General features: G+C 42.0%; 1 protein-coding gene across 10 annotated transcripts in view; it reads right to left on the bottom strand.

Moving 5' to 3' along the window:
• Nucleotides 1–27,827, bottom strand: part of hoxb3a (homeobox B3a) — a 95,196-nt gene that overhangs the window by 5,611 nt on the left and 61,758 nt on the right. For 7 of the 10 annotated variants that reach the window (XM_067570336.1, XM_067570332.1, XM_067570333.1 and 4 more), the window contains 2 exons: nt 11,151–11,217; nt 2,701–3,413 (listed from right to left, as the gene is read on the bottom strand). In XM_067570336.1, the coding sequence (XP_067426437.1) occupies nt 2,701–3,292 (592 nt within the window). In that variant the 5' untranslated portion in view covers nt 3,293–3,413; nt 11,151–11,217. Of the gene's footprint in view, nt 1–2,700; nt 3,414–6,793; nt 7,273–11,150; nt 11,218–20,139; nt 21,373–27,827 lie in introns of those variants that run through there. The other 3 variants (XM_067570338.1, XM_067570339.1, XM_067570337.1) reach the window with 3 other exon arrangements.

Raw genomic sequence — 27,827 nt, forward strand, 5'->3', positions numbered from 1 at the left:
CAATTACTATGTTGAGTACAATATTATACCGGACAGAGCCAATGGCCAGAGCAATAACATTAAATGGTTGCATTTTTATATAGCGCTTAAAAAAAACCTAGCTTTACTTTCATATTTCCAGAATGGTCTCCTAAATGTCAAAAGCCAGTGCCTCATTTGAACCCAATTCTTAAGGTTCCATGTGTCCACAGGGCTTACGTACATGATGGCTGTTTTTTTGAAACTTTAGCAGCACTGGGCTGGTGTTTCTTTTCAATCTGGGATTTATATTAGTGTTGAACTACAGTGCCTCTTCCATCTCTCTCAGTGAGTATGCCAAATACACCATTGTTATGAATACGTTGGTATGTGCCTATGTCCACGCTTGCGATGTGTTCATACTAATAATAGCTGATGCAGTACACTTCAAAGCAAGCACCTTGATCCTATCTCTCTATAATTCTATCTCTCTCTCAACTGTATAAACAGTTGACTCTAGTGTTTATTTCTATGGACAGAGACAGAAAGATGAGAAAGCAACAGAGGTAACATCATCTGTCTCAGAACAGACATCCTCTAAATGATTGTTTCAAATTCTTGTCAATAAACGCTCAAATCTGTTCACAACTCTCTGCTCAGTCAACTGAAAGCATTTTTAAAACATTACTATGAGACTCATGTTTATTATGGCAGAATATATTTTTTCTCATTGATAACTACCAATCCAAAAAACATATCTGTCTGCCTCAATGACTGTTTTCTTTGCCTGTTATAAGACATGCTGATGATATTCAACTTTATCATCCTGTTGTATTTTTTTTCATTTGCTAATACCTTCCATTTCAAATGTCTCCTTGTCATTCTCCCTTTCTCTTGAAATCTTTTCATCTGTTATCGTACATGACATCTAAATTTATCCTGTTGATATCTTCCTTCTTGCAGTGGTTTTCCAAGGAGGATAGAAGAGAGGAAGAGGCCAGAGAGGGAAAGAGGGAGAGTAATGGGAAGACAAATAATAACCAGAAGGTGGAGAGCAAGGAAAGGAAGTAAATAAGCAAATGAATGAATGAAGGTGTACAGGCTATAGGCTGGAGGTTTGTGGCAGCTGGTTAGTAGACTGTAGTGTTACTTTAAAGGACTCTGACTGCTCACTTGCTGTCAATAAGAATGCCAGCTTAAAGATAAAATGCCATGCTGCCGTTTTCTGTTCTTCTACTTAAAATCTGACACAGATTACAGATTGAACACCAACAATCTCTCTCTTCTACCATTCTCTTCTGCTGGCACTGATCCTGTCAACAATATTCAACATATAACCATTTAAATATATGTATATATGTATATGTATATGTATATGTGTATATATATATATATATATATATATATATATATACACACACACATTCTTATGTACATTTTCAGGTGGTTTCATGGAGAGGCACATGCTGCCTAACTCTGCTGTGCAGCATCTTCAGCCACAGTGTGAGTTGTCAGATGTAGTCAGTGACCACAGGTTTTAATGCCAGTCTCTGTCCAGGCATGATGGCACCAAACCTGGCGAGCTCACTGTGATGACAAGACTCCAGGAAACGACTGCACCCGGCTGTTTTTCGCCAAGCAATAATTCCAGCATGTGACTACCCTGAGCACCACACTTTGTAGCTTTTATATTTTTCTATGTGTGCAGATTGAACAAAAAAGAACCAATGCGTTAATTAGTTTGGTGTTCGTTAGCTTTAAAGGTGTTAGTAACTTTAGACGGAGCCAGGCTAGCTGTTTCCCCCTCTGTCCATTCTTTATGCTAAGCTAATCACCTTTAGACTCCATCTCTTCCTATTACACATAACACATGTAAAGCATATAACAGTGGTATCATTTCATCTAACTCTTGACATTAAAACAAATCCGTATTTTGAATTTTGTTTAGAGTCTTGAATTGATGAGTCCAAAAATTCATGTTTCATTTATATGCATCATATGAGTAGCAAACTTTTCCTTTTAAGCAAACTATGGATTTTCTTTGCCATTAAAAAGATACATTTTCTTTCTGCTTTTTACTTATTTGCGTGAGCTCTCCTCTAGGTTTGGAGGAATATTTGTCAGACTGCTATGCCTCTGACCTTTGACCTCTTTTACTTTCAGCTACTTGCCACAGTTAGAAATCAAATAGATGAAATGTAAAGCAGATCTGATTTTGCTTTAAGGTTTACACTTAGCTTTCATGCTAAAATGCCCTTTTTAGGTAGATGAATCCCACTCATTAGACACATCAGCTAATTTAACAGCAATAATAGACGTGTAAAATGACCTTGGACAAGAGCAGACTCACCAACCACAGACTAATATTTACCAGCTTGACTAGTTGCTGGAGGTCATTTCCCTGTCTGAACCAGTAACTGTGGAAACATGTTTTGCCATTATAGTCCAAGAAACCCCTTAAATCCTCTGGGGATCTGGGGTTGGAAAGAGGATGTTGATAAGAGAGGTGAGGAAAGAGGGATGTGGTGATGGGAAGGAGAAGGCGGGAAAATAGGAACAAAGACATTGATGAGGAAGGAAAATGAAGGAGGAAAGAAATGGAGGAGAGAAGGAGCTGAGGAAAGGAGTAATGAGAGAGAGGGAGTAGGAGGTATGCTAAGCCATGTTATGGCTGGGTTACTATATGGGGGGAATCAAAGCAAAGACAGACAGAGAGACAGAGACAGGTGTAATCTAACACACCGTTGCCAGAGTTGTTGCTGGGTGAACAGTTTTTCTGCTTGGTCGCCTGCCGAGATTCTTTCATCCAGGGAAAGATGTGCTTGGCCAAGGTCGGGTTGGGGGGCAGTGAGGAGGAGGATGATGATGTGGAGGACGATGTGGAAGAGGAGGAATTAGACGACTTATTGGGGCCTGATTTAGAAACCGAGGAGGCTCCAGCACTGCCCCCCGGCTGCTGAGCCCCAGTATTACCGTTGCTCTGGTTGGGGGGCAATGGTGGGGAAACTTGGGAGCCTGGGTGGTGCTCAGACGGCAGGCTGGGCCGCATGCAGCTGCCATTCAGCTCCTTGGTTTTGGCTAGCTGCTGCTGCTGCTGGTGACTGCCATTACTGCCCAACGACTGTAAAGAGCAGGCAGAGCGCTGGTATGAATCCACGTCCAGATGGGTAGCCGACTGGAAGGCCGGCTGGTGATGGGACACTGGGACCGGGGCATCGTAGCCCCCAAAGCCGTTGGCGGCTGCTGCTGCTGCCGCTGCCGCTCCCTGCACCTGGTAGGACGAGTAGCCACCGAAAAGCGTTGAGGAGTTGTCGTAGTATGTTGTCTTCTGCATTTCTGAGAGAGGTGGCGACGTCTTCTAGTGCTCCGGTCCTTGTTGAGAACCACTGCCGGAAGACCATTTGGTACCGGGGGTCACGTGACGGTGTCTCTCCAACGGTCCCCTGCAATCTGACCTAAAAGGTTAGGAGAGGCAGAATAAAGAAATGAGAGAGATAAATCCATCTTCCTCCAATGAAAGGCGCCATGACATGAATAGAAACCACTGCTTTTCTTTCTTCACTCCCCCCTTACCCTCCCCCTCCCTTCTGAGCCCAGTGCACAGCCTGCAGATGCTCTAGTGGAGGGGGCACAAGGAGGGCAAACTGTGTTCCCTCACCCTGTACACACACACACACACACACACACACACACACACACACACACACACAAAAGACATACACATATTCCATATCATTCTACACATATGTTAAATATCTATAGAAATGTTATCTTAATTCACATAATACCTAACAGTAATTATTATTCTAATTAATGTTATTTTAATAATCATCATTGTTTTTTATACTACTACTACTACTAATAATAATTATTATTATTATTAGTATTAGTAGAAGAAGTGTATAATTTATTAATAGTATCAATAGTTGTAGAATTTTTAGTTGTTATTATTGTGTTATTTAGTAATTATTCTCACTGTCCAATAAGTCAAAGGATGATGACGATGCTTTTTTTCTTTTAATTTGAAAATAAAACATAATAACATTTTCCTTAATTATCATTTTAAACATGGCTATGTATCATATTTTCCTACTTCTTAGATAAGTGAATTTTATTCAGGATGATGTTTTGGTAATAAAGCTGCTGTTATTCAGGCTGAACGTGACATTTTGTTGTGTAATGGCGGCAGTGAATCGGCCTGTGTGTATTTTCCTTTGAGACTGATGTAGCTAGCCTATTTCTGTCAACCCCTGCCTTCCACATATGATTTACTGGATTCAGGTCTGCTCTGCTGTTACCTCACTCATCCTCATTCACACAAGTCTATCTCCGGAAGCAATCGCTGCTGTCTAACAAGGTTTTCGTGCATCCCTGTAGATTTTATAGGGCAGAGAATACTTATAGGAGTAATACTTATTATTGTTAGTTATTAAAATTTCAAGATTTTCTAAATTGAGAAACGAAGAAAAAACGTATTAACGTATAGGTTCCATGTACATGCATGTGTAACGTATATGCATTTTTTTATGTTGAAGAACATGATCACGAAAATAAACTAGCCTATTACTTAAAATATATTTTAGGGATTTTTGTTCAGGAGAAATCGGGGGAGATTTCAGTCTGTAAATGATTTATGGACGCTTCTGTTTGGTCGAAAAGAAAGGGATCAGATTTAGAAGGATTAATAGGAAAAAAAGCGGGGAAGAAACATTTGAATTTAGGTTTAGGTTTAGACAAAAAAGGCCATAGATAGATAGATAGATAGATAGATAGATAGATAGATAGATAGATAGAGAAAGAGAGAAAGAAAAAAAGAAACCCCGGAAGAAGCTTCACGAGTCAGTGATCCATTAGGGTCGGATGGCCAGAGTACTCTATCATGGCCCCTTAAGGGAAAAAGAGACGAAGAAAAAAAAAAAACAGCTGTGTGAGCCCCCTTGGACACCCTATCTCGCGCTCACCGCTGGGGTGGGCCTGTGGCCGCGAGAGGCCGGGTTGTCAGGCGCGAGAGAGCACCTGGCATTCATCCCTCCTCTGGAGATAACATGTTTAACTGCGAGACGCGGAGGGGAAGCGGCTTTGTTGGCTCTGCCATCAAGAACAACCTGGGCCTGTATGCTGGCGCTACAGCTAACTACTGAGACAGTCAGCAGTAAGCTACACTTATTACCTGCCTTCATATCGCAACAATATTTAGCCAACTATTCTCTTTAATAGTGATATCAAATTAAAGCTTTTCAACGACTTCATCGCGGCCCGTGTAAAGATAACATGACACAATTACACCGTCAGATATTAGGCCTAAAATACAGAAAACTACGCTGAAATCTCTCTGAAATAATCCTGGCCTTTTAGAGTTTACACGATTTGTCATTCATATATAGGCTACGCAGTGCACATTTAAACGTCAGGACAGATCATACTTATTTTTTTATTTATACTCTTATAAATAAATAAATACTGTCAACACAAACTTGCTTGTAAATAGACGAAAAAAAACCTGAGAATGCAAGCCATAAGAAGAGGGATTTGTTTCCTATGTAAAATAAATAAATAAAAAAAGAAAAGAAATAAAAGCAACAGCAAATAAATGAATACTGAGTGTTTTCATGATGGGTTAAAATTGTACTGAAATAAAAATAAATAAATCAATGATAAATGTACTCTTATTCATTTATTTATTTATTTTAGATGAGACAGTCCAGCCCTTCTCCTGCTCTCAGCACGTCACACATGTCAGCCATTTATCTTTCTGGTAGACAAGCTGGAATCCTAATTATTTACTCAGAGGAATAGTCCCAAGGAGCGAGAGAGAGAGAGAGAGAGAGAGAGAGAGAGAGAGAGAGAGAGAGAGAGAGAGAGAGAGAGAGAGAGGCCGGGGCAGTGAGTGTAGGAGGAATATGTTATTAAATCATATCGCTGTTTCGCCATTAAACGGGACACGTAATGTCTCTGCCCCTGGCTTGTAGGGCTACAGCTTAATACAATCACCAACTTTACTAGACGCCTCCCTGAATAATCCACTTATACTGACAGAGAAACAGCCACCCAAACAAAAACAACACAGAGAGAGAGAGAGAGAGAGAGAGAGAGTGAGGGAGAGCTCGGTCTCAGTGTCCAGTGTCTGTGTTTTATCCTGGGATATAAAATTACAAATGGCGCCTGCCATGAAGAGCTATGCAGGCAGAGAGACAGAGAGAGAATGCATTAACTTGGTCAGTCCACGTATTCCTTATATCCCATTAACAGACAGAGAGAAAGAGAGAGAGAGAGAGGCCAATTATATGGAGCCGAGCCCAGAAACAATAAAGGACTGGCCTGATCAGAGCTATTGTTGCTATGTTCATTGCCTCCATGTAGGCTGAAATCACCAACCAGTGATGTGTGAATAAAACTACATCTAAGCATTTTAGTGAGAATTAAAAATGTTAGATATGAGCAAAATAATGGAACGGAGGCCCGTGGGGAGCAGAGAGCGTAAGCACCAGGGAGAAGTAGAGCATCCATAATAGAAACATACTCGGCCATTGCATTGTAAATAAATTGCTATATGTGAAGAAGAGGCATGGACAGAATGGGAGAAGAAATGAGAAGAAAAAAAAGAGGAGAAAGAGAGGGACAGAGCTGGAAGGCCAAAAGAAGGGGGGCTGCTTGTGGCGGGTAGCTACGGCAGCTTAAAGCATTGTGAACTCTTCTTGAACCGGGATTGAAGTCATACGGGCCATAAATCACTGGGCCAGCCACTGCACAGCGAGAAAACACACTCTGTATTTCTGGTTTGTTGTTTGAGCTTGTGTAGCCTATTACCGGCTGGCCTGTCGGTGATGCTCCTTACCTTCCTTAGCACCGGTGGTCCCGGTCCAGTCCGGCACGGACCCAGCAACACCGCATCACAGATTAGTCCTCACACACGCTCAACGGGTAGAATCAATAACAATAATAAATAATCAAATAAATAACGAATCCGCTCGTTTTCTCTCCCGTTTCCTCTCCTCCTCTCTTCCTCTCGCCACAAACCCGCTGCTCCTCCGGTGCTGTCTCGAGACTAGCACGGCTGCTCGCGACCACCACCACAACAACACCTCCTGGAGCCAGCGGCTGCAGCGGCGGCAGCAGCGGCGGCAGACCAGGCTGCGCGGAGGCGGTGAACCGGACACCGTGTGGCATGAACGGCTGGTGGATGAGAGAGCCGGGCGGACTCAAGACGTCGGTGGGGGGCTCGATATACGGGCAGAATTAACGGACGGGCTCGGTATAGGCTAGCTAGCACACGAGCTGAACGAGCTTACCGGGAGCCTGCCTGCTGCCTGCTCGCGCCCCCCACCCCCCACCCGCCCTCCACCTCCACCCTCCGCCCCAGCACCAGCGCTGCCTGCACCGCTGCTGGCTGATAACAATGGCCTCAAATTTCTTTCTTTTTTAGCCTCTGTCGCTCACACAGCAGCCAACAAACCAGTCAGTCAGTCAGTCAGACAGACAGTTTCTGAAACAGCTCCGCCACAAAACGTCACCCCATCACATGTTTGGGTGGTTGTTTATCCTTATTCCATCCCTCTCTGTCTCCCCGGGTCTCCTGTCTCTCTCCCCCCGCGTCTTCCTCTCTGTCTTGGGTTTGTGCTCCCGCCTCGCTTCGGTCTGTAGAAGGCTAGAAGGCTTCTTCCACACGGCCAGCAGCAGTAGTGATAGCCTACAGTAGTAGTAGTAGTAGTAGTGGTAGTGGTGGTGGTGTCAGTCTACTACAGATCTTCATTATGTTGTAGCTCGGGTATCAGCAACGTTCACGGGGTAACGGAGGAAATAACGGGGCTTGACTTGTGGACGCGTTGATTCTCCCATCAAACAGCTCAGCGTCACTCACAAATTATGCTAATTTCAGCGGCTGGAAGTCAAAGACGGAGGCAGTTACGTTACGTTAGCCCTACAACCGCGCAAACACACTACTTTTCTACGTGCCACCATTACTTCAGAATTAAGTGTTAGAAATATGACTTTTTGTAAGGCAGTTATGTTAACATATAACCTACAACTGACTATTTTCTCCGGGTGAACTTTGGCATAACTTTTATATAACCTCATAGAAAACCATTTTTTCATAGTGAATTTGTGGAACTCGTATTTTCCCTCAACTATTCTCTTTCTTCTCTAATTGGTCCAGGCTACAGGCTACTAGGCCACAGATATCTTGCATGTAGGCTACAAGGTTATTTGTTGCCTATGATGTTGTTATATGTTGGGCTAGAGTGAACTTAATTAATTTTTCTAACTGGATATGAAGGAGAGAGATATCAGCCTGAAATAATTAGTATTAGTATTAACCATAGTTTAATTTTACAATCAAGTGTTAGCCATTTTTCCTTGCTAACATTTGCTGTAGTTTAAGTTAGTATGTTATTTATCTATAAGGGGACATGTAAATTAAAATAATAGGTAGCCTACTAACATCAAACCAATTTGTATCTGTTGACCATGAGCATACAATCTAACACATGACAAAAGTAGAATATGAAATTATGCAAGCTAATATAGTAACTATCACAGGAGTTGTATTACATTGTAGTCCTCATTTCAAAACATTATTATTAACATTTTATGGACATAAAGACAGTTTAAGCCAAACTAAAAAGGCTAAAACAAAGAGTTATATCATTTAGCTCTTAACTTATGTCTTTCATAATGTCTTCCCTGTACATTTGTGATGGAAATGTTAAGGTTTAAATAACAATATCTTCTTAATATCTATAAAGATATTCATGCTTTTCATGTTTTAGCCATGTTTAAGCTGTTACTGGACATGTAAATAGAGTTGAAACTATATTAAAGCCATTACATGTATGTGTTAAATATGTTAAATAGGTCACTATTTGAATAAAGTTAAGTGAGGATAAGAAGATATATGTTTACTACTCACTTCCTTTAGACTACAGTGTGCTTGCCATTCACCTGTTTGTGGCAATCTGGTGAATTCATTTGGTAATATCTGGTGATGTTTTAAAGGCAACATGAGAGACTTCCTTTTTCTCTCTCCCTACTGAATTTCCAGGAAATGTGATTTTTTTTTCTTCTTTTCACAGAGCCCCTCCTGCAGCTCATTCCATGTCTCCCTGTAGAAACTAGACACGTAGTCTGTATTGTTAAGATTTCAACACCTCATCTTCCCCTGCTGCTACTTATACACAGAAAGAAAGTAAATAAAAAAAAGAAAAGAAGGCCACAGTGGAAGGGAGGAGACTGGGAGAAAAGGTAAAGACACCAGTAAGAATGCAACAAATTAAGACAAGAGTAAAAAAAAATCTAAATCTACACTTCCAGGTCCAGAATAAAAACATTACAAGAGAGTGTGTGTTTTGACTTTAACACACATGGGAGGAAGAGAGGAGCAAAGTGCAACAACATTTGAAGAAAGAGGTGAAGAAAAAAAAAGGAAGAGTGACAAGAAAGCCCAAAAGGAAAGAGACACAGAGAAGGTGAGACCAAAATGGAAATGAAAATATGAAGGTGTCTTACAATGTTTTCATACCCAACACCACACACACGCACCTGACACACACACACTCTCTCTCTCTCTCTGTGTCTCTGTAGCTCTCTCTCCCACTTCCCTCTATTTTTATTATTCAGGACGCTACCCCTGTCGTTTATGGCTACGTAAGATTTATGAGTTCTCTCGCACCCAGCAGCGTGTGTGTGCGTGTGTGTGTGTGTGTGTGTAAACAGCCCAACTTTAAAACAGATAGCATTCGGTGTGGGCTGCTGAAATGAGAGGATGAGCTCCGTGTAGGTGGAAGGTGGGAGTCTGAAATGTGTCCGTCTGCAACTTTTCCTTCAAACCAGGCTTTGTATACGGACTGAAGGATCTGCTAACTGCTGCTGAAAAACCTCATTACTCATTAACCAAACACCTAATCAGCTGTTTTTTTGTCTCTGTCTTTCATTTTTTCCCCCTCTGAGCAACAGTGTGAGGAGAGACGTGCATGTGGAGAAATAAGCAGTGCGGATTACATGTATGTACTGACTTGTAAAAGCACGCCGGTGCTTGTGAAGGATGGCGGTTATTCTTTATTTTCCTTGGATGGCAGACGCGCATCGACGGCTCCGTGTTTCGGATTGAGTCACGGATATTGGGTTTCACAACTGAAACTCCGTGCCTCGCGGAGCCATGGAAATCCTCTTTCCATTTTCCCCCAGGACTTCAGACATGAAGGCCATTGAGGATGACACTAAGGAATTTCCTCTTACTATGGGATTTTAAATCGTATTTTACCCAGAGTTTGACTGGCTTTAAACACCGAGTCGTTGTAAATTCTATTTCTAAAATATACAAGTCAAACGAAAGCTACTTCATTTTAATGTGTGCTCCTTTTTGTGGTCTGAAGAATTTTTTCAAAGCATTTCTGGGATTGTGAGCTATTTTATGCTGCTGTTAGTGCTAGTTTCACTGCTGTTGCTACTATTATTACTGCTAGTGTTGCCATTAGTGTCATTATTGCAGTTACAAAGTGCTCTTTTAATAACTGTCTTATCAAATGATGAACTGACCATGGTATATTTCCTGCTGCGGTTGTAACCCGCGGCCATCACACTGCCCTTCACACCTCTGGATTATATTACATTAGCACGTGTCATTACATTATATTACATCACACACACACACACACATACACACACATGCACCTAACATTTCTCATGCATTCAGCTACACCTCTTTGGAGATTTTCAGCCGTTTGCTGAAGAAAATGAATTAGATTTTAGAAAGCAAATCGTCTCCATTTAAATATTTAACAACATGACCTACAGCCATTCCCACATATTATCCACAATTATTCACCATGGTTATGGGAACTGTGAAATTCCAATAATAATAATAATAATAATAATAATAATAATAATAATAATAATTAGCCCTACGGTGCGTCTCAAAATGCTTTTTCAAATAATAAATAAATAGTGAGTTGAAGAGGATTCTCCGTTCTGAAGGGATTTAATAGTTGAGACTTCAGACTTCAGCTCTGTCCAGCGATTTAAAAGCACAGAGATCACTTAAGTTCAATTACAAGGTTTTTAAACGAATTCGGCTCATCCTACACAGCTTGTAGTTCAAATAACATGTCGCTGATTTACACTACAGATGCACATTCCTCATCTCAACATTGCATAGCAGTACAAGGAAGAGGCTCAAGTAAAACAGCATAACTCACCGAAAGATTTCCTCTTATTTCCTGGTGTTTTGATGGAAGAAAACGGCTTCCAGAAAGCTCCTAAGAACTGCAGGATAAGAGGAGGGAAGTGGGAGAGAAGGGGGGAGACAGAGGGGAAAAGAAAGAGAGAGATATGGAATCAAAAGGTCTTGGTAAAATCCGATACAGAGCAGAGACCTCTTGTAGTCTGATCGAAAGGCTGGGACAAGAGCAACCGCTGACAGGTACTGCTGACCTTAAATTATTCCCGGAATAAAAGCAGAATAAGAGCAGAGAGAAGAATGAAGAGTGGCGGAGTGATCTGAGATGATATTGATTCTGGTTATCATACATACTATTATCTATATTTACCATCTTTTCCCTGCGTTTTAAAAACGCTGGGAATCTCTGATTTGGGGTCGGGAAAGTCTTTAACATTTAAGGAGGGAAAATGGCGCTCCTTCCCGTCAGTAGGCTCGTGCAGATAATAGTCGGACGGGGAAAAAAAACGAAAATCGAAAATGTTGGAAAATTATCAAAAAATTAATTTGAAAGTATATTACTATGATGAACTCATGGAATAGGCCTTCTGTACGCTGCAAACAACCGGAATAATAAGAAAATAGCAACGGTGAAAAAATAACCAACATGTTGCTTAAATACCTTAATTAAATTAGATCTTATTGAAATATATAGCTGTGAGATGTTAAGACATAAATTGATGCATTAATGCACAAATATCAACAGTAAAAATATAGTTAATAAATAAAACAGAAAAGAAAGAAAATGTGAAGAAGTCGCCTGTGATGCATCTAAATCCTGAATCCCATTAATTTGAACAATAATTGTGATATTATGAATAGACTATCATTTAAATCCTGGTGTGAAAACCTTAACGTTAACACGTTTAAAAAAAACAAACAAACAAAAAACTATTTGCATTAATATTGAACACATCCAGAACAATCACGATGATTCATAGGATTAACTTTAAAAAAAGAGAAAAACTCATAAATGTTGCTGCGCCCGACATGAGAAAAATGAGAGTCAAACGAAATGGAGAAACGGCCACATAAGGTGAACATGTGTTTCCCAGCGGCTCTGCATACACTCAGCCCATGAATAACTTCAGCATCATTCAGAGAGAAAACACACATCCCGGACAAAGTCACTGTTATTGGCCGGTTATCCTCATGTGGGGCTCGGGGAGAGCAACAGCACCCAGAGCAGGAGAACGCATCCCGGCCGGCCAGACAGACACTCAGCGGCAGATAAGCATCCATCCGCTGCCGTGGTAGTAAACACTGCGTAAAGGTGAGTTGTATAATTGTGTAATAGCATCCACAACCGCAAGATGAAAAGCGCTGTCCGTGTTGTTGCATACTGGCTGTTATTATTAAAGTGCTGGAATAAAATCGCTGGCCCGCTCTGCTTCTGTTTCTGCTCCTGACAGCTTCCCCCAAACACATAAATCAAAAGCAAGGATCCCCCGACCTCCTCGTACCAGCCTACATACACCACCATCACCACCACTACAACTCCTACCACTGCTATAAAGTTATTTATTGTTTCCGTCCATGCACTCACGCACAGCTCTGGCTGCCGTCCATCCCCATCGCAGCACCAGCCGGGCTTTCCTCCCTGTGTCCCCCCTCAGCCCCGCGGGTAAGTCGGAAATTTGGAGCCACGGAGCAGGAGTGGACTAGTCTAAAGTTGCCCAGAAAGTGATGCAGGGGCCGACTAGCTTAGCCAGCTAGCCTATAGGCCGAGACAAAGGGAGGAGGCCGCCTCCATAGCTCCAGAACAGCTGATGAGCCAAATTTTGAGTGGAAGAGGAGGCTGAGGGAGAGGGAGAGAGGGGGAATTCACATGAAATCAGGGGCTGCAGGATCCTGAGTCCAAACGAAACAATGTAGATGGGTGTTTTTCTCTTAGAAATTAACGAAAGAGCAGCAACAGAAACAAGAGTGCTGCTGCTACGTGGAAGTATTAGAAGTTCTGGTCATTTGAACAGAATGCACATTAACGGAGTGAACAGCAGGTTCAGGCTCCTGGGAGAAGAGTAGATCAAAGCACATTTACTCAAATAAAGCAATTTGTGACACTTCAGTGTTTACATATTTTTTAAATATATATTTTACCTAACAATGGGATGCAATGTTTTTTGTAGGTTAATGAATGTATGATGATGATGATGATTTCAGGGTTTAAGATAAAACAATAAAAATGAAAATTGTTCCAGAGAGCACTTTTGCTTTTGATACCTCTCTGCATCTTACTTCAAATATGTTCACAGTTGACTGATGTTTCTGCTTACTGCTGCAGCTTCATTTCAAAGTCTCACATGATGTGAACAAAGTTTATCACTACTCTCTGCTCTTATCTCTGCCTGGTCTGGTGCCGTCACCGGCCTGCCTCTGCCCACACACACACACACACACACACACACACACACACACACACACACACACACACACACACACAAGCTCCATTTCACCGTTTCATAACAGCATAACACATACTCACTATGTTTATCAGAAACCTTGTGCTGGATATAAATAAGCAGCTGGAGTGTTTTTTAAGGTTCTCCTTTAAGGTTTTTTTTTAAGTTTCACAGTTTACTGCTTTTTTATCCTTAATGCTCTTTTTTTAAAAAACATATATTAAATCAAAATTTAATAGTGCTCATGTAACCACAGTTACCACATGTAACCACAGTTACATGAGCACTAGTATTAGTAACAGTGCTGTGACTTTACCAATTTGAAAAGAAAAAGTACCATGTGGTAACATGGAAGCCCCCACTGAAGCACTCACACAGTGACATATTGGAGCACAGCTCTCCAAGAGTGACCTTTGCCCCGGAGGAGCAATAGCTCAGCACTTTAATGATCAACCCACTGACAAAGTGCTCCAGAATCTCAATTTCATCATGTGCAATTTTATGTTTTAATCCAAAACCCCCTAACCTTTTCACTTGAAGAGGATTTACAGGAAATAAGTAGTTTAACTTTCATTTAAAATCATTGAGTTTCTTTTTGTTGCTGTTCATGTAGAACTGTAGCTGGATGCTAACAGGACAGACAAAAACAAAACCATTAAAGGCCATTAAAGTCATCCTTGTACTCCTCCAGCCCAAATAATGTTGTTTAATTGTTCAATTGTTTAAAAGATAATAATTCAAAACTTGCATTACATGTCATTGAGTTTGTTTGTGTAATTATGAAGAATTATTAAACATGGTTGTTGACTGGAACGTTGTTGGTTGATGTGTCTGTGTGACTGCGTTGTTTATTTGAGTTAAGTATACAGCACTGTCTACAACACCCAACTGTCAGAGCTCCAACATTCTGCTCTCTGATTGCAATAGAATCACTTCAACATGGTTGGAAACGGTGTCATGGGTCTATCAGTGATTTTGCAGGGGGCAGTAGCTCCAGAATGAAAGAAAAAAAAAACACTTGAAAGTACGGTGGCCTCGAACAACCTATCTGTTGAACACCTCCTCTCATGTGTATCCCATTTCCAGATTTGACGTCATTTACTGCAACATCATTGGGCTTTCTGGCCATTAACATTCTTTCCAAGCGATTTCTGTGGTTAGAATTTCATTTCGTTTGGAGGATTTATCACTCTGTTTGTTTTTTTCCCCAGAAGCTGAACTCCCTATTTTGGCCTCACTTCAATGGCAATCACATTAAAACTTGTGAATTACCCGCAGTGTATTTTTTTTTTTTTTGACATGTGTTGGCTCACAAACGTAGGTGTTTATAGTTTGTAAACAAAGTAGCCTGACAAACAAAACGTCAACAAACAAACAAGACAATTCATAAGCAAAAACACTAATTATAAAATCCACATGCTGACTCTGGAAAACCTACTTGTGTCCAAATAGCACACATGCTTTGAGTTTCATATGAATATATTTCAACAAGTCATTTTTTGTACACTCATAGTTTAATACATTTCATCCAAAAGACAAAAAAAAATAATACAATACCTGTCTTCCCTTCACCTTCGCATAATTCAGTCTCTCTATGACTTTTGACCTTTTCAGGCCACCGGAGCACCCAATGCCATCAGCATCAGCCTCCCCAAAAAAATCAGTCAATATCCATACTTTTACCCAAAGAGAAACTTTTCATCAAGTCCATTTGAAGATTTCCTTGAAGTGTAATGAGGTTGAACGGCCATGCAGCATCATCACCAACACCACCGACACAGACGCACCAAATGGGCAAGCGACGACAAACCTAGCACTGCAGCACATTTCATCTCCTCCCCTCCTACTCCGGGTGGATGACACATACGTTTCAACACTGTTTTTCAGAGGGCATATGCGCTACAGAAAGAAACTGAGAGAGACATCTGTCTTGTCCTTTTGCTTCCAGTCTGTTTAATTACACTGTGGGTTTCAGTGGGGCCAAAGGGGTTTTAGATTGTTGCCCACTCACTGTCTCCCATACTCAGTACAATTCTAATCAATTCAACTGAACAGTCATGAACCTGAAGCTATAATCAACCTCAAAAAGAAAAGAAATTCAGTGCATTAGCAACTTAGTAACTTTACTTTTCTTTAGGATGCATGGAGAACGTTGACTTCTCACTTCTGTGAGATTGGTGCAGAGAAACTTTTATTTCGTAATGTTGAGAAAAGTTTGCAGAATTAACCAACATGCATTCAAGACGAACAGTGAGCTGGCTGTCCCTGTGAGTACACATTTAAAGCTGTTCATTTCACAACCAGACTAAATTACATAACTTCCATGGGTGTGTGCAACCATCTTTCTGAGGACTGCAAGCCTGCCTTCTCTCAGTAACATCCAACAGTTTTACATGTGTTGTACACCAGGGTGCATGTTAGCAGCAAAGACCTCTTCTGATGTTATGATTTGCATCCCTTTAGTTTTTTTTTTTTTTTTTTTCATTCAGGCTTGTGAAATATGAACAACTCTTCTACTTATGAAGTCTGTTGCTCCTAGCTGTAGACACATAACTGAGGCATTACGCTCATCCTGTGCACAAAAGACCTATTTGAACCCTCTGCTCAAAAACCAAGTGTGTTTCCAATTCATGGTCACAGACTGTGGATGAGTTTTACAGGGATCATGAAGAAATTTAACAATAATGAGAGCTGGGCTTAGACTTCAACTGATCATCAACAAGACCCAACATTTAGGCATGTTGCAGTACGTGTCTGTTATCCACTGAGCCAACATTTTACCCCTCCCCTGCTGCAGGCGGTTCACCCTGAAGCGCTCAACCCCTGTGTCACCAACAGTCCTGCGCCAGAAACTCATGCCATCAGCGCCTTCCTTTGACAGAGAGTTAATCTTTATCAGAGATGCTAATCTTTAACCTCAAACTCAAAGAAAGCCCTGACACCAGGACAGATAGAGAGAGAGAGAGAGAGAGAGAGAGAGAGAGAGAGAATGAGTGTGTTTGGGGTCTAAGAGGGAGGTAGGGTGTGGGGGTCAAATTGCCCTTTCTACTCCTGGGCCATGAAAAGTGCCAAGCTCACCAAGTCTGTCAGGGATGGTAGAACGGGGATGGATGTGACTGCTTGTGTGTGTGTATGTGTGTGTGTGTGTGTGTATGTGTGTGTGTGTGTGTGTGTGTGTGTGTGTTGGGGAAGGGTGTGGGGGGGGGGATATAGATAGTAGTCATGAATGGAAAGGTTTGTAGAGGACAAGTTGCTTTTCTGGCTGAACACCAATGTTAAAATAAAGTTGACGAGCTGCTGATGATTATATTGGTTAAGGTTGGGGAGTACTGGAAAAATGGTGGTGATTTGAAGGTTCAATACAGTGACTGGTTGTGGTTGAATAACATGACTGTAACTGTGCCACACTGCTCTCTGAGGAGCGCTCATCACAACAAATGTCACCATGTGTTGAAATACTGCAGGCTGCTTTCTGTACACTCTATTGACTGGATAGGTGGTCCAAGTCTGTGTGGAAAAAAAATGAGAGTAACACTCAGACTGTATTTAGAATAGTCACAGGTTAATCATGTTGAATGCACTGCAGCCATCGTGCACAGGTATCATTGCCTGTGCGTTCCGGAGGATTAGAGCAGGGTGGTTATAAATGTTGGCTGTCCTCTGCATGGAAGCCACTTTGTCCATTGACTGAGCAGGCATTTTCTCATTGTGTATCCAGTTGTCTGACTAAAGATGGATGTTGGAATTAAGGACCAACAGCCACTGTGGCTGCATTTTGGTCAAAAAAAGATCATTTCCTGCAGTGCAGTGTCAGTCTAGCAGGGACACTAGCACTCAGTGACATGTATCTGTAGTCATTTGTGGTTTGGCAATGCCTTAAAAATGGATTTTCCTAAGTTGTGATTACATTGCTTTGAGGCCTCATTACGCTGAGTGTTGAACAACCTGCACCGATACAACAGGGCTGTATCCATTTCCTAACAACATGCTCCTCCTATGACACATGGATCAGAAAAAGAAGCCAGTGATTGTAATATAATCAGGCCACTTGGCCCAGCAGCAGACAGGCCTGCTATTAAGCCTGTTACAGCAGGAGAAAGCAGCTGTATGGATCTGGGCCAGACCTGTCAGGCTTTATACACTGCGACAGTATTAGGCGTGCTTGCACCCACTATTTTACTCTGATCGGTGTTTTGCCCATAGTTTGTCAGTGATGTATGAAAAAATCAATTAAATCACGGCCATGTTGGAGTTGCTGTGGGTTTTTCATGAGTTTAAAGTCTCTGTACCCGGAAGTGAGCAAAAACCGCCAAGGTTAAGCAGGCTGTCCAGCTATTACTGGAGATGACGTACATATAGAGCAGTTGTTCCCAACTTTTTTTTGTCTTGTGATCTCCTAAAATGAAGGAATGGCAACTCAAGACCTCTACTCACAGATTATGGACTTAGTGGACATGACTGGTGAACAGTTCAAACGAAGAGTGATTATATAGCATTTCACAAGAAAAAAGCAAAAACAATTAAGCTTATTTTGTGGAAGAGAAATATGTTCATATATTGTCATTATAATAATCTTGTGACAGAACAGGGTTATTCTATTTATTCAGATAGCCATGAGAGGACAAAATATATGATATAGAGCTTTAAATCATGTCTTAGCTTAAGGGTTTAGCTGCCATAAAATAGAAGAAAACCACTGAATGTCACTGGGTTGTCCCATCCTAAGTGAAGCATATAAATGTGGCTAGGAGTAAGTCATTTTGGTCAGACTGGGCTTAGAGACAGGGCAGTAGTGTCTGTTGGACACACAGAGGTCATGTCCTCCGTATTTTGCGTGATATGGGGATTTAGAAACCTTTGTGTAAATGTACATTTCATCAGGTGTAAAAATACATAAGTACTTTTATTTTATACCTATATCTTATATCTCCTCCTCCAGGATGTCACATATACAATACTGTACTTTGGGGGGATGTGTGGTTTAAAGAAAAATCACCTTTTGTCACATTGATTGATAAAAACAAATTAACATTACAGATACTATGTCAGCCCATACACCTGATTTTTTCTCATATATTGTTGCAATTTAATCAACATTCACATGAAAAAATAAGGCATTTGGTTAAATGAGACATTGGTCACATATAACACCTGTTGATAGTAAACAACATTAAATTGTATTTAATAACAGATTTAGATGCAACTTATCTTTCTTTGTGGTCCTGCTCAATGATTGTGACTCCTCTGCACTTCTGGCACTTATTAGACTTTTATGCCACTAAAAATGTCCAAAAGTCTATAATAGTCTCTCATGTTTTGTTGGTAGATGCTGTTTCTCCTGTGCTGTTACAGTAATGCTCACTGCTAAACAGATCTGATGATATATTATATTGGAAAAGGGAAAAATATATAGCCCATATAATCAGATTCAGATTCAAATAGTACAGTTCAGTACATCAACAATATGAATGAATAAAGTAATTTATAGAAATCTTGTCCCCTCACAACAAAGGGATCAAGAGAATTAAGGCCTGCTGGCTGGTTGGTAAAATTATATTTGCTACACATATATTTTGTATAGTTATGGACATAAATTCTTCCATTCAGTCTATGAATAATTGGATTGCATTCCTCTCTTGCTTATTGCATTTCTCCTTTGCTTATGGTGCTTTCTGAATTGAATGAAGCTAACGTTACATCTGGCTGGTATAACAATGAGAAACCCAGCAGATTAGACAGACTATGGGTTGATTGGGTCATTATGGAATAAACTTTGTTTGTAATAATTCAAATTGAACTAGTTGTAATTACACATGTATTTATAACCATTACGTCTGCTCTTGCTTAGATGTGGTCAAAGGAAAATTCTGTTATTGTAGGACCATTTGTGGATTTGTTGTGTGTTGGGGGGTGGGGGGGCGTTGCAGGGAAGAACATGAGGATTTGTGGATAAGAGAGAGGGAAGGAGACAAGGAGAGAGAAGGAGATGGGGGTGCGGCTTCTTGAGTAAGCAATCTTTTCACACTATCATAAATCACAGCGTGGCTAACATGAATCTTCTTTCTTTACACCTAGCCGTCAGGTTCCTATTCACTACGACTCATTCTCTCTGTGTCATGGACACACACACACGTACCAGACGCACACCTATCTCTGTCCAAACCGCTGCAAGTAAACTTCTTTTGAAATGACGGAGACGAGAGGAGAGACAGAGGTAGAGAATGGCGAGGCGTCCTTTTCGCCCCTTGTCTGTTACCTATTCTGAGGCATCTGTCTGCAGCTGCCTACACACACACACACACACACACACACACACACACACACACACACACACACACACACACACACACACAAACACACACAAACACACACAAGGGGGGAAAAGTTTTTGGCAGGCAACAGAGCTTGCACGCGGGCACACCCCGCGGATGCCTCTGCCAGTTCGAGAGAGACCACGGTCACACAACAGATAATTAATGACATGTCGAGCGGCGGAGCGCGTGGGATGGGGACGCCTCGGGAACACACACCGGGACACTGAGCGAGAAGCATCCCGGCAGACCTTACCTGCTCTTTCTCGGCGTGTCTCTCCTCCTGGATCTCCTCCTGGTGTTATATTTTCCCCCGGATGCAGTATGTTTAGGACACGGACGGACACACCGGTTGGAGTAAAGAAGACCACAGAATCCCTTCTCTGAAAACCTTGGACGTATTTTCTTCGGTGATTGCGAGTGCGTAATTACGCGCTGGCGGTCCGGCAGTTTGGCTTTTTTCTATCGTGTATTCGGGTCCAAAATGGCACTAAATAACACATGGAAATGCATTTAAGTCAGTCAAAAACGGCGCTTACGCCGTACTATTGCCAGTTGTTATAATACTGCTGTATCCATTCCAGTACCACTACAACATAACGTAAAGGAGACGCCAAGCGTTTGCATGCCCGGTTTGGGAAAAGCCATAAATCTTGAGCGGCTCCACCATAAATCTGCAACAATCAGTGCCTACCTACAGCACACAGGCTGACGGGGACTGCTCAGTCTGGGGCTCGCTGTGCTACTTTACCCTAAAAAGCACACCGCGTGCGCGCGCTCACCCCCCCTCCGCCTGTGCTGCAAAATTCCCCGTATAGCGGGTCGGTGCGTGCCTGGCCAGTACTACGGCCAGGGCTCGCGCTTTTCTTTTCCTGAAGCCTTATCTACCCACCGGGTAGCCTTATCTCCCCATTGGGTACAGCGCAAGCTCCGGTGGGCCTGCAGTAGGCAGAGCGAGCCTCCAAAAGAAACCGGTTTCTTCTGTCAGAGCTTCTCTGGCCTGAGTGTGACGCCGTATTCCCTGGGCTCTCTTCTTCTGTCTCTATCCTTCTCTACCTCTTTCTTCCCTCTTCTTCTTTATCTTCTTCTCAATACACCAAAAAATAGGAGCAAAGTCCTTCTGTGTCCTCCTGTCTCTTGTCGTTCCTTGCTTCTCCCCTGACGCCTGGTATCTTTTGGTCAGTGATTCAAACACACGCTGATGGTGTTTTGCTGTTGCTTTGCTAACTAGTAGCCGTTAGCGCACCTTGCTGACCTGTAACCTTTGTGGACCAGCATATGGTAGATTTGTCTCTCAGAAAGTCAAACTTGCCATTCATTGCTTCATTGATTATCTACGGAACACTGACGACTATCACATTCACATAAACCTGCTTCTTCCCCTCCTTTCCTGCAGTGTTTCTCCCCGCTCGGATCTCTGACTAGCTTGCTCGGTCGTCCTTGCTTTTGTCCTGCGGGGGAGGCGGATTGACACCGTGAACTGTTCCTGAACCGGGCTGCGGACTGACAGCTACACAGGCCGCGAGAACCTAGGGAGTCGGGGAGGGGGAGGGGGGGTTCTGGTTCTTGTTCCTGTCCAATCGGGGAGTCTGGTTGAGGTGCGCCAGGGGGTTAGCTAGGTTCAGCGTGACCTGCCTGTCTGTCCTGCCTGCGCGCGGGCCAGATGTTGGTTATTACATGGCGTCAAACTGAGAGCGATCAGAGGAGAGGAAGAGGGAGAAGGAGATTGAGAGAGGGGAGGAAGAGCAGAAATTCCGCTGTGATTTGACCTGCGCGTCCACACAGGGAACTGCTTCCGCTGTTCGGCTTGTTTACAAATTCAGTGGTAGAATCTGCCCTACGGGCCTATCAGATTTTGGTAAATTACAGTCAAAACCATACATTATTATTATATATTATTATTATCTATTATTCATACAGTAGGCTATGTGCGAAAACCATGGTCAAAACTCTACACTGGCCTACACGAAACCAGATTTAACTAAAGAGGTTTCAGCGAAATATCTTAGGCTATAGGAAACGTATGAAATCGGCCTAAAAATATCAATAAGCCTAAAAACCAAAATAATTTGGATATGAAACCGAACTTGCCCATGACGACCAAAACTTAACCGAACACAGATGTCACGGCAATTGTGTAAATATTTGACAATTGCACATATTCACAGGAAGCACAGTAGCCTATTACGACAAAATAAGAGTGAAAAATAGCCAACTAATGTGGATGTGCTCTGTATCTTTTCAGCCTGTCATAGACGGATTTTGGGACATTTCTGGACATCCTGGACATGTTAGTGGATTGTAATTCTTTATTTGTGAGGATTTTTGAGCGCTGCTGTCCTGGCGGTATTGACATCATTTATTGTTAAATGTACAACTTCAATTAATTTCAAACCGATACACTTGGCTTTGCTGGACTCTCTCTCTCTCTCTACCTCTTTGTGTGTATTTGTGTTATCTTCCCACGCGTATAGACATGCCTTTACTGCCACACACACGCACACACACACACACACACACACACACACACACACACACACTGAGAGAGTGAGAGAGATAAAGCAAGGAAGAGGGCGACGAAAGAGAGAGAGAAGTTCAATTACACAAGAGCAAAGCGTTATTTTTAGTTGATAAAAGAAAGAGAACGGCTCCTCGTGGAAACATTTCCGGCTGAGCAACTTGGTGTATCTTATCGCTCTCGTGCATGCTGCTCTCCGGCCCGGTTGAAGAGAAAAAAAAGCGTCGCTCGCGGGCTCTGGATACGGTTTCAGTCGCTCATTTTTCACGCGCTTTGAATCACTGCCCTCGCGCAGACGATTATAAATTAGCACGAGGCTTCTTATTGATTTATTTCCGAACGGGTAATCATCTCCGCGCGAGGAAGAACCCGGGAAGTACCTGGCGCATGCATGGAGCACGAGACTGGATATCTGCGCCCTGTAAGAGATAAGGCAATAGACTATGGGTTAAATAATAATAATAATAATAATAATAATAATAATAATAATAATAATAATAATAATAAGATCCTAATTTTGTTTGACCTGTTTATTTGTTTTTATTATAGTAAAAAAAAACGCATTAGGCATGTAAAAGAACCCCCCTCGTTAAAGCTGATTTAAACACATGTTAACATGTTTTGTTAACATTATTTTCCCCGCGCTTAAATCTTTCGCTCGTTAACGTTCAGCGGCTGCAGATTTATGACGCGAGCGGTCCTCTGATTTATGTTTGGCTGTTTGAAAAGAATCCCTGCTCCATAGCCGTTTTTAAACCGAACTGCTTTCATTGCTGTCGTGGTTTTGCCTTTTCACTTCACTTCAGATTAAACCGTTTCTGCCTCCAAGCAATTATTATATGCCTAAAGCTTAATGTTAAATGACTCCGCGGCGTTTTATAGCCTAGCTGAGACATGGTTAGGCACCGATCTATGGATATGGAATACATTTTCACTGCCGTTCAAATCCACAATCACATTTCCTTCCTTAGATTTATTTTTCATTGTTTAAATGCTTCTTTTTGTCTTTTTTAAAAATTTCTTCTTGATTTTTTTTTTACGGCGGTTCTTCTGTATAGGCGGGATATTTGCAGGTAAACCTACATAACAGTCCTCACATTGTGCATTTTAAAGATGAATACAACAGAAAATATTTTTGTACTTGTAAATTGACCGCTGCCTTACACTAATAGAGTAAATGAACACAGACATGAGTTTACATGCTTTAACATTTAAATTAAGCTTTAAAACAAACGCACGTGGGCTGTTTTGTTTACTCAAAATCTGTGTTAGAAAACGTGTCCTGTGTTATGTGTGGCATGCTCATGTTTAAGGTGATTTTTTCTGTATTTTGGTCTATTGTGAAGAAACAGTTTTAGATTGAGCGACGTTTATAGAGATAGTGGCTTATGTCTCAGGCTTTGGGTTATGCTGAATTAGACGCGGTGTTAAAATTGCGTAGCTCATTGAAAAAGTCACTTTTTAAGAAGAAATGAAGGCATTTTTCGTCGTTAACCGGAAAGGTCGCAGGGCGCGTTGATAATATTTTTGCGTGGGGAAAGAACAGTGAAGAAGACAATATGGCTGCCAGCCCCGGGAGTGAGTGGGAAGATGCGCCTTGTATGAAGTCTTGTCCGCGTGCCTGCTTGCTTTCATGCGTGTCTGTCAGACGCGTGGGTCTACAGCGACCTTGACAATAAACACTAAAACCATATAGCTCTAATTGCGGTGGATTCAAACCGTTTGAGTGTGTATCAGCCTCAGCTGTTTGGCGTTTCAGCCACTGTAGGAGAAACACCGTGAGCTACTGCTGCATCTTCTTCCGTTAAACCAAGCTTTCCCCTGAGCTCTTACTGCCCGGTAAATCAGTAACAAACAATACATTTGGAGTAAAGACCCTCTCTCTCTCTCTCTCTCTCTCTATCGCTCTCTCTCTCTCACACACACACACACACTCACAGACACACACCATGCTGATCTGCATGCTTTGCTTCTTTTGCTAATGCATTTTAGATTAGAACGCTGGGTCATGAAGCGAAAAGTTTTTTTTTGTTTTTTTGGTTTTTTTTTAATATTCATGATAAAAAATGTGTTCATCTAATGAAAAGGAAGGATCACTTCTTTAAATAAACTATGCAGCTCTTCACCGAGATGTTCATACAAGTCTCTTCCATTCAGTGATTCCGCTCCGTTCTATGTTTATCTTGAACTAACAGTCATATAAAAGGAATCCGTGTTATTTTAGGTCAGTATCATGTTCTGCTGCGTCCTTAATTCCCCCGATGTCACAATGAGTTGATGATGCAGCCATTGTCCTGCAGCAGGTTTCGGTGTAAACATTAATTTCAGCCTGTAAATGTATGTGGTGTCACAATAGGCTACAGATTCTTTGAAGATGCAGCAAAGTAAAACATTTACGCAATTTCTCTGTGTTTTCATAGAGGGAGTAACAAACGTGCCTTTTCACATCTGGATTATGAATAAGGTCTGCAGCAGCGGGGACAGAATTGTATTTAGTGAGGCGTGAATAGAGAGAGTTGTGAATGCAGGGAGGCCTCGCAGGAGTTGAAATCCCCCTCCTGCAGCTTGGATAGCAGCAGCAACAGCAGCAGCAGCAGCCATAATGGATGTCAGACAGGGAGTGATATCATTTCTCAACACCGTTTCAAATATTTGAACTATTTCTGCGGGGTTTGATGTGGAACTATCTTGCCAGACAAAACACACTTAACAGTGGACACATGCCTGGGATAAGATAAGATAAACCAAACGCTTCTGCTGTCGTCTTCCCTTCACTGTGCGACTTAGGAGCATTTTAATGCAACAGTTTCAGCCACTTATGATTTAACTAATTTTTAAAAGTCAAGTTAGCCTCCCTCTAAACTTCTCCCCCTCTGCACGGCCACGCTCACAACCTGCAGCAGCGGGCGGCCTGGCTGGCGCTTGGAAATATATTTTCAACGCTTCGCTGTCACCCAAATCAGATATGAGGTCGAGATACCCGGCGAAATATATAAATATATATGAAAAAAGGAGGAAAGAAATCATGTCACTCCCCCACTCTCTCTCTCTCTCTGTCTCTCTCCGTCTCTTTCTCCGTCCACAGAAATGAGGCGGGATATTGTTTTTGACACGGCGGCGGACAGCAGGAATACACATTTTGAAAAGCGCTGCCTCTTGCTGCTACTGCCATTATTATGTGATGGGAAGCCGCGGAGGCGCTCTAATTTGGTTACACTAAGGTTTACACTGGTAGTGATGGCCGAGTGGGGGGAGGGAGGGGAGGGGGGCAGAGAGGGAGGAGAGAGGATGCGGAAGAGTCCAGCCTTGGAAATGTAATTGTAAACTGATTCCGGGTGCATATCCATCCATCCATCCATCCATTCATTCATCCATCCATCCATCCATCCATCCATCCATCCATCCATCCATCCATCCATTCATCCATCCTTCCATTCATCCATCCATCCATTCATGCATTCATCCCAATACTTATCCCAACTCTTTAATACTCATCTGTTGTTGTTGTTGTTATTATTATTATTATTATTATTATTATTATTATTATTATTATTATTAATAATAATAATAATAATAATAATAATAATAATAATAATAATAATAATAATAATGCAATGTCTATAAAAAGTATCTTGCAAACTTATGTTGTATATAATAAATATGTATATAATAAAACCATTTGATGCTGCGTTCACTGTCCTCTGTTCTTATTGCACTTTGCATAAATTACCAGCTGGCTTCACACCAAAACAACAACACACTATCACACAAGCGTCACTTACTATAGTGAGTTATGAGGTTAGCCGATGAAATTACGTTTACTCCATCCCACACCCCACTTACTCCTCGCAGAGGGAAAAGCTAAAAATGGTACCACAAACCAATTCACAATGTTTCACTGAGTCATTTGGTTGGATTTTCCGTTGCCATGGGAAGAGTGTATATTGGAAATGAAACCGAATGTGATATGAGATACATGTGAATACAAACATGGGGTTAAAAAGGAGGGAAATGCTCCCATCTCTGCATCTTATTTTCCTCGCCACATTTAAAGAAAAGAAGAAGGTCTGATTCACGGTGAAGGATTTGAGCAAAGGCAGAAACACTGAGTGCTGACATGAATAATGGCGCCCAGTTCCATTCCAGCAGACATCCAAAGAAAACACATTGAAAAAATGCATGGAAAAAAAACTACTTCTAAAAAATGAACTCAGAGACGGTGTACAGTCTGCTTTTACGCACAAAGTTAACGGGACACTATACAAGCACCTCTGGTCCTGTGACGTTTCATCTTAATAAAATAAGCAGCAGCAGATGAATCATAACGTAGGAGATCTTTACTAGGCTACAACAAGAAGCAGGTAGTATTGCTGACATAAAGCCCATTTAAATTCCAAAGCCAAGTTGATTCTCATTAGATAGTTTCCGTCAGTGCAGAAAACAGTTTTCTGATTGCATTTCACTTTAAAGCAGGGGCCTATGGGCTCATTGTGCTTGCAGAAGCCATGGACTCGAACCGGCGTCATTTAGATCTTCAGCCTGGCTCCCATGACTGAGCTACTTGGAATCACTCACACCTCCTGGCTAGATGGATGAGATTTTCCTGGCCGGCAGGTCCTTTTTATGAGATTTCATGGCGGCCGAGGCGTGCCCGGTGTGCCAAATTTAAACAAATCTCCCGTTAATTGGTCGCCGCAGTAATTCAAGACCCGGAGCTACAGCCAGCCACTGTCATACTGAGCAAGAAAAAAAGAAACACCCCTAGTAATAATCAAGTGTAAAAGGCGGAGGTGTGTGTGAGGGCATGGAGGAAAGGCAGGCAGATATAGAGAAGGAGGGGAAAGAGAGCAGGGCAGTGAAAACAGAGCCGGAACAGAAAGAAGAGCCCGTGGCGGCCGTGGCGACATCTCTTCCTCCTCTTCTTCTTCTTCCTCGTTCCGGTGTATCATCGGTCCATCGACCGTCATTTTTTCGCCACCGTCTCCCCACAGCAGAGGGAAACATGATTTATCGTGGGCAGCACCATAAACAACAGCACTCCCTCACAAACACACAATGGCAGCCGCGGCCGCACGCTGACACCCTGCCTCACTATAAATCAAGAGAAGTAGCTGGCTGGGAAAAAAAAGAAGAGAGGGAGAGGGAGAGAGAGAGAGGGAGAGAGATGGACAGAGAGTCAGGCAGATAGAGAGAGATGTAGAGGCAGACAGGAGGTGATGGGAGAAAGATGGAGAAGAATATCCAAGTGCTTCTTAAAATATAAACAGCCATCGGCTAACATTGCATTGCTCCCCCCCTCTCTCTCTCTCTCTCCGGTTTGCAGGCTGCGCGGCTGCACCGCTTCAACCTATAAACAATGGCTGATGATGATGGGTGGGGGGTGATGTGTAAACAACACGACAGCAACATGCACGATGAGAAAACAC

This window comes from Thunnus thynnus, chromosome 17, assembly GCF_963924715.1.
Source record: "Thunnus thynnus chromosome 17, fThuThy2.1, whole genome shotgun sequence".
Lineage (NCBI taxonomy): Eukaryota > Metazoa > Chordata > Actinopteri > Scombriformes > Scombridae > Thunnus > Thunnus thynnus.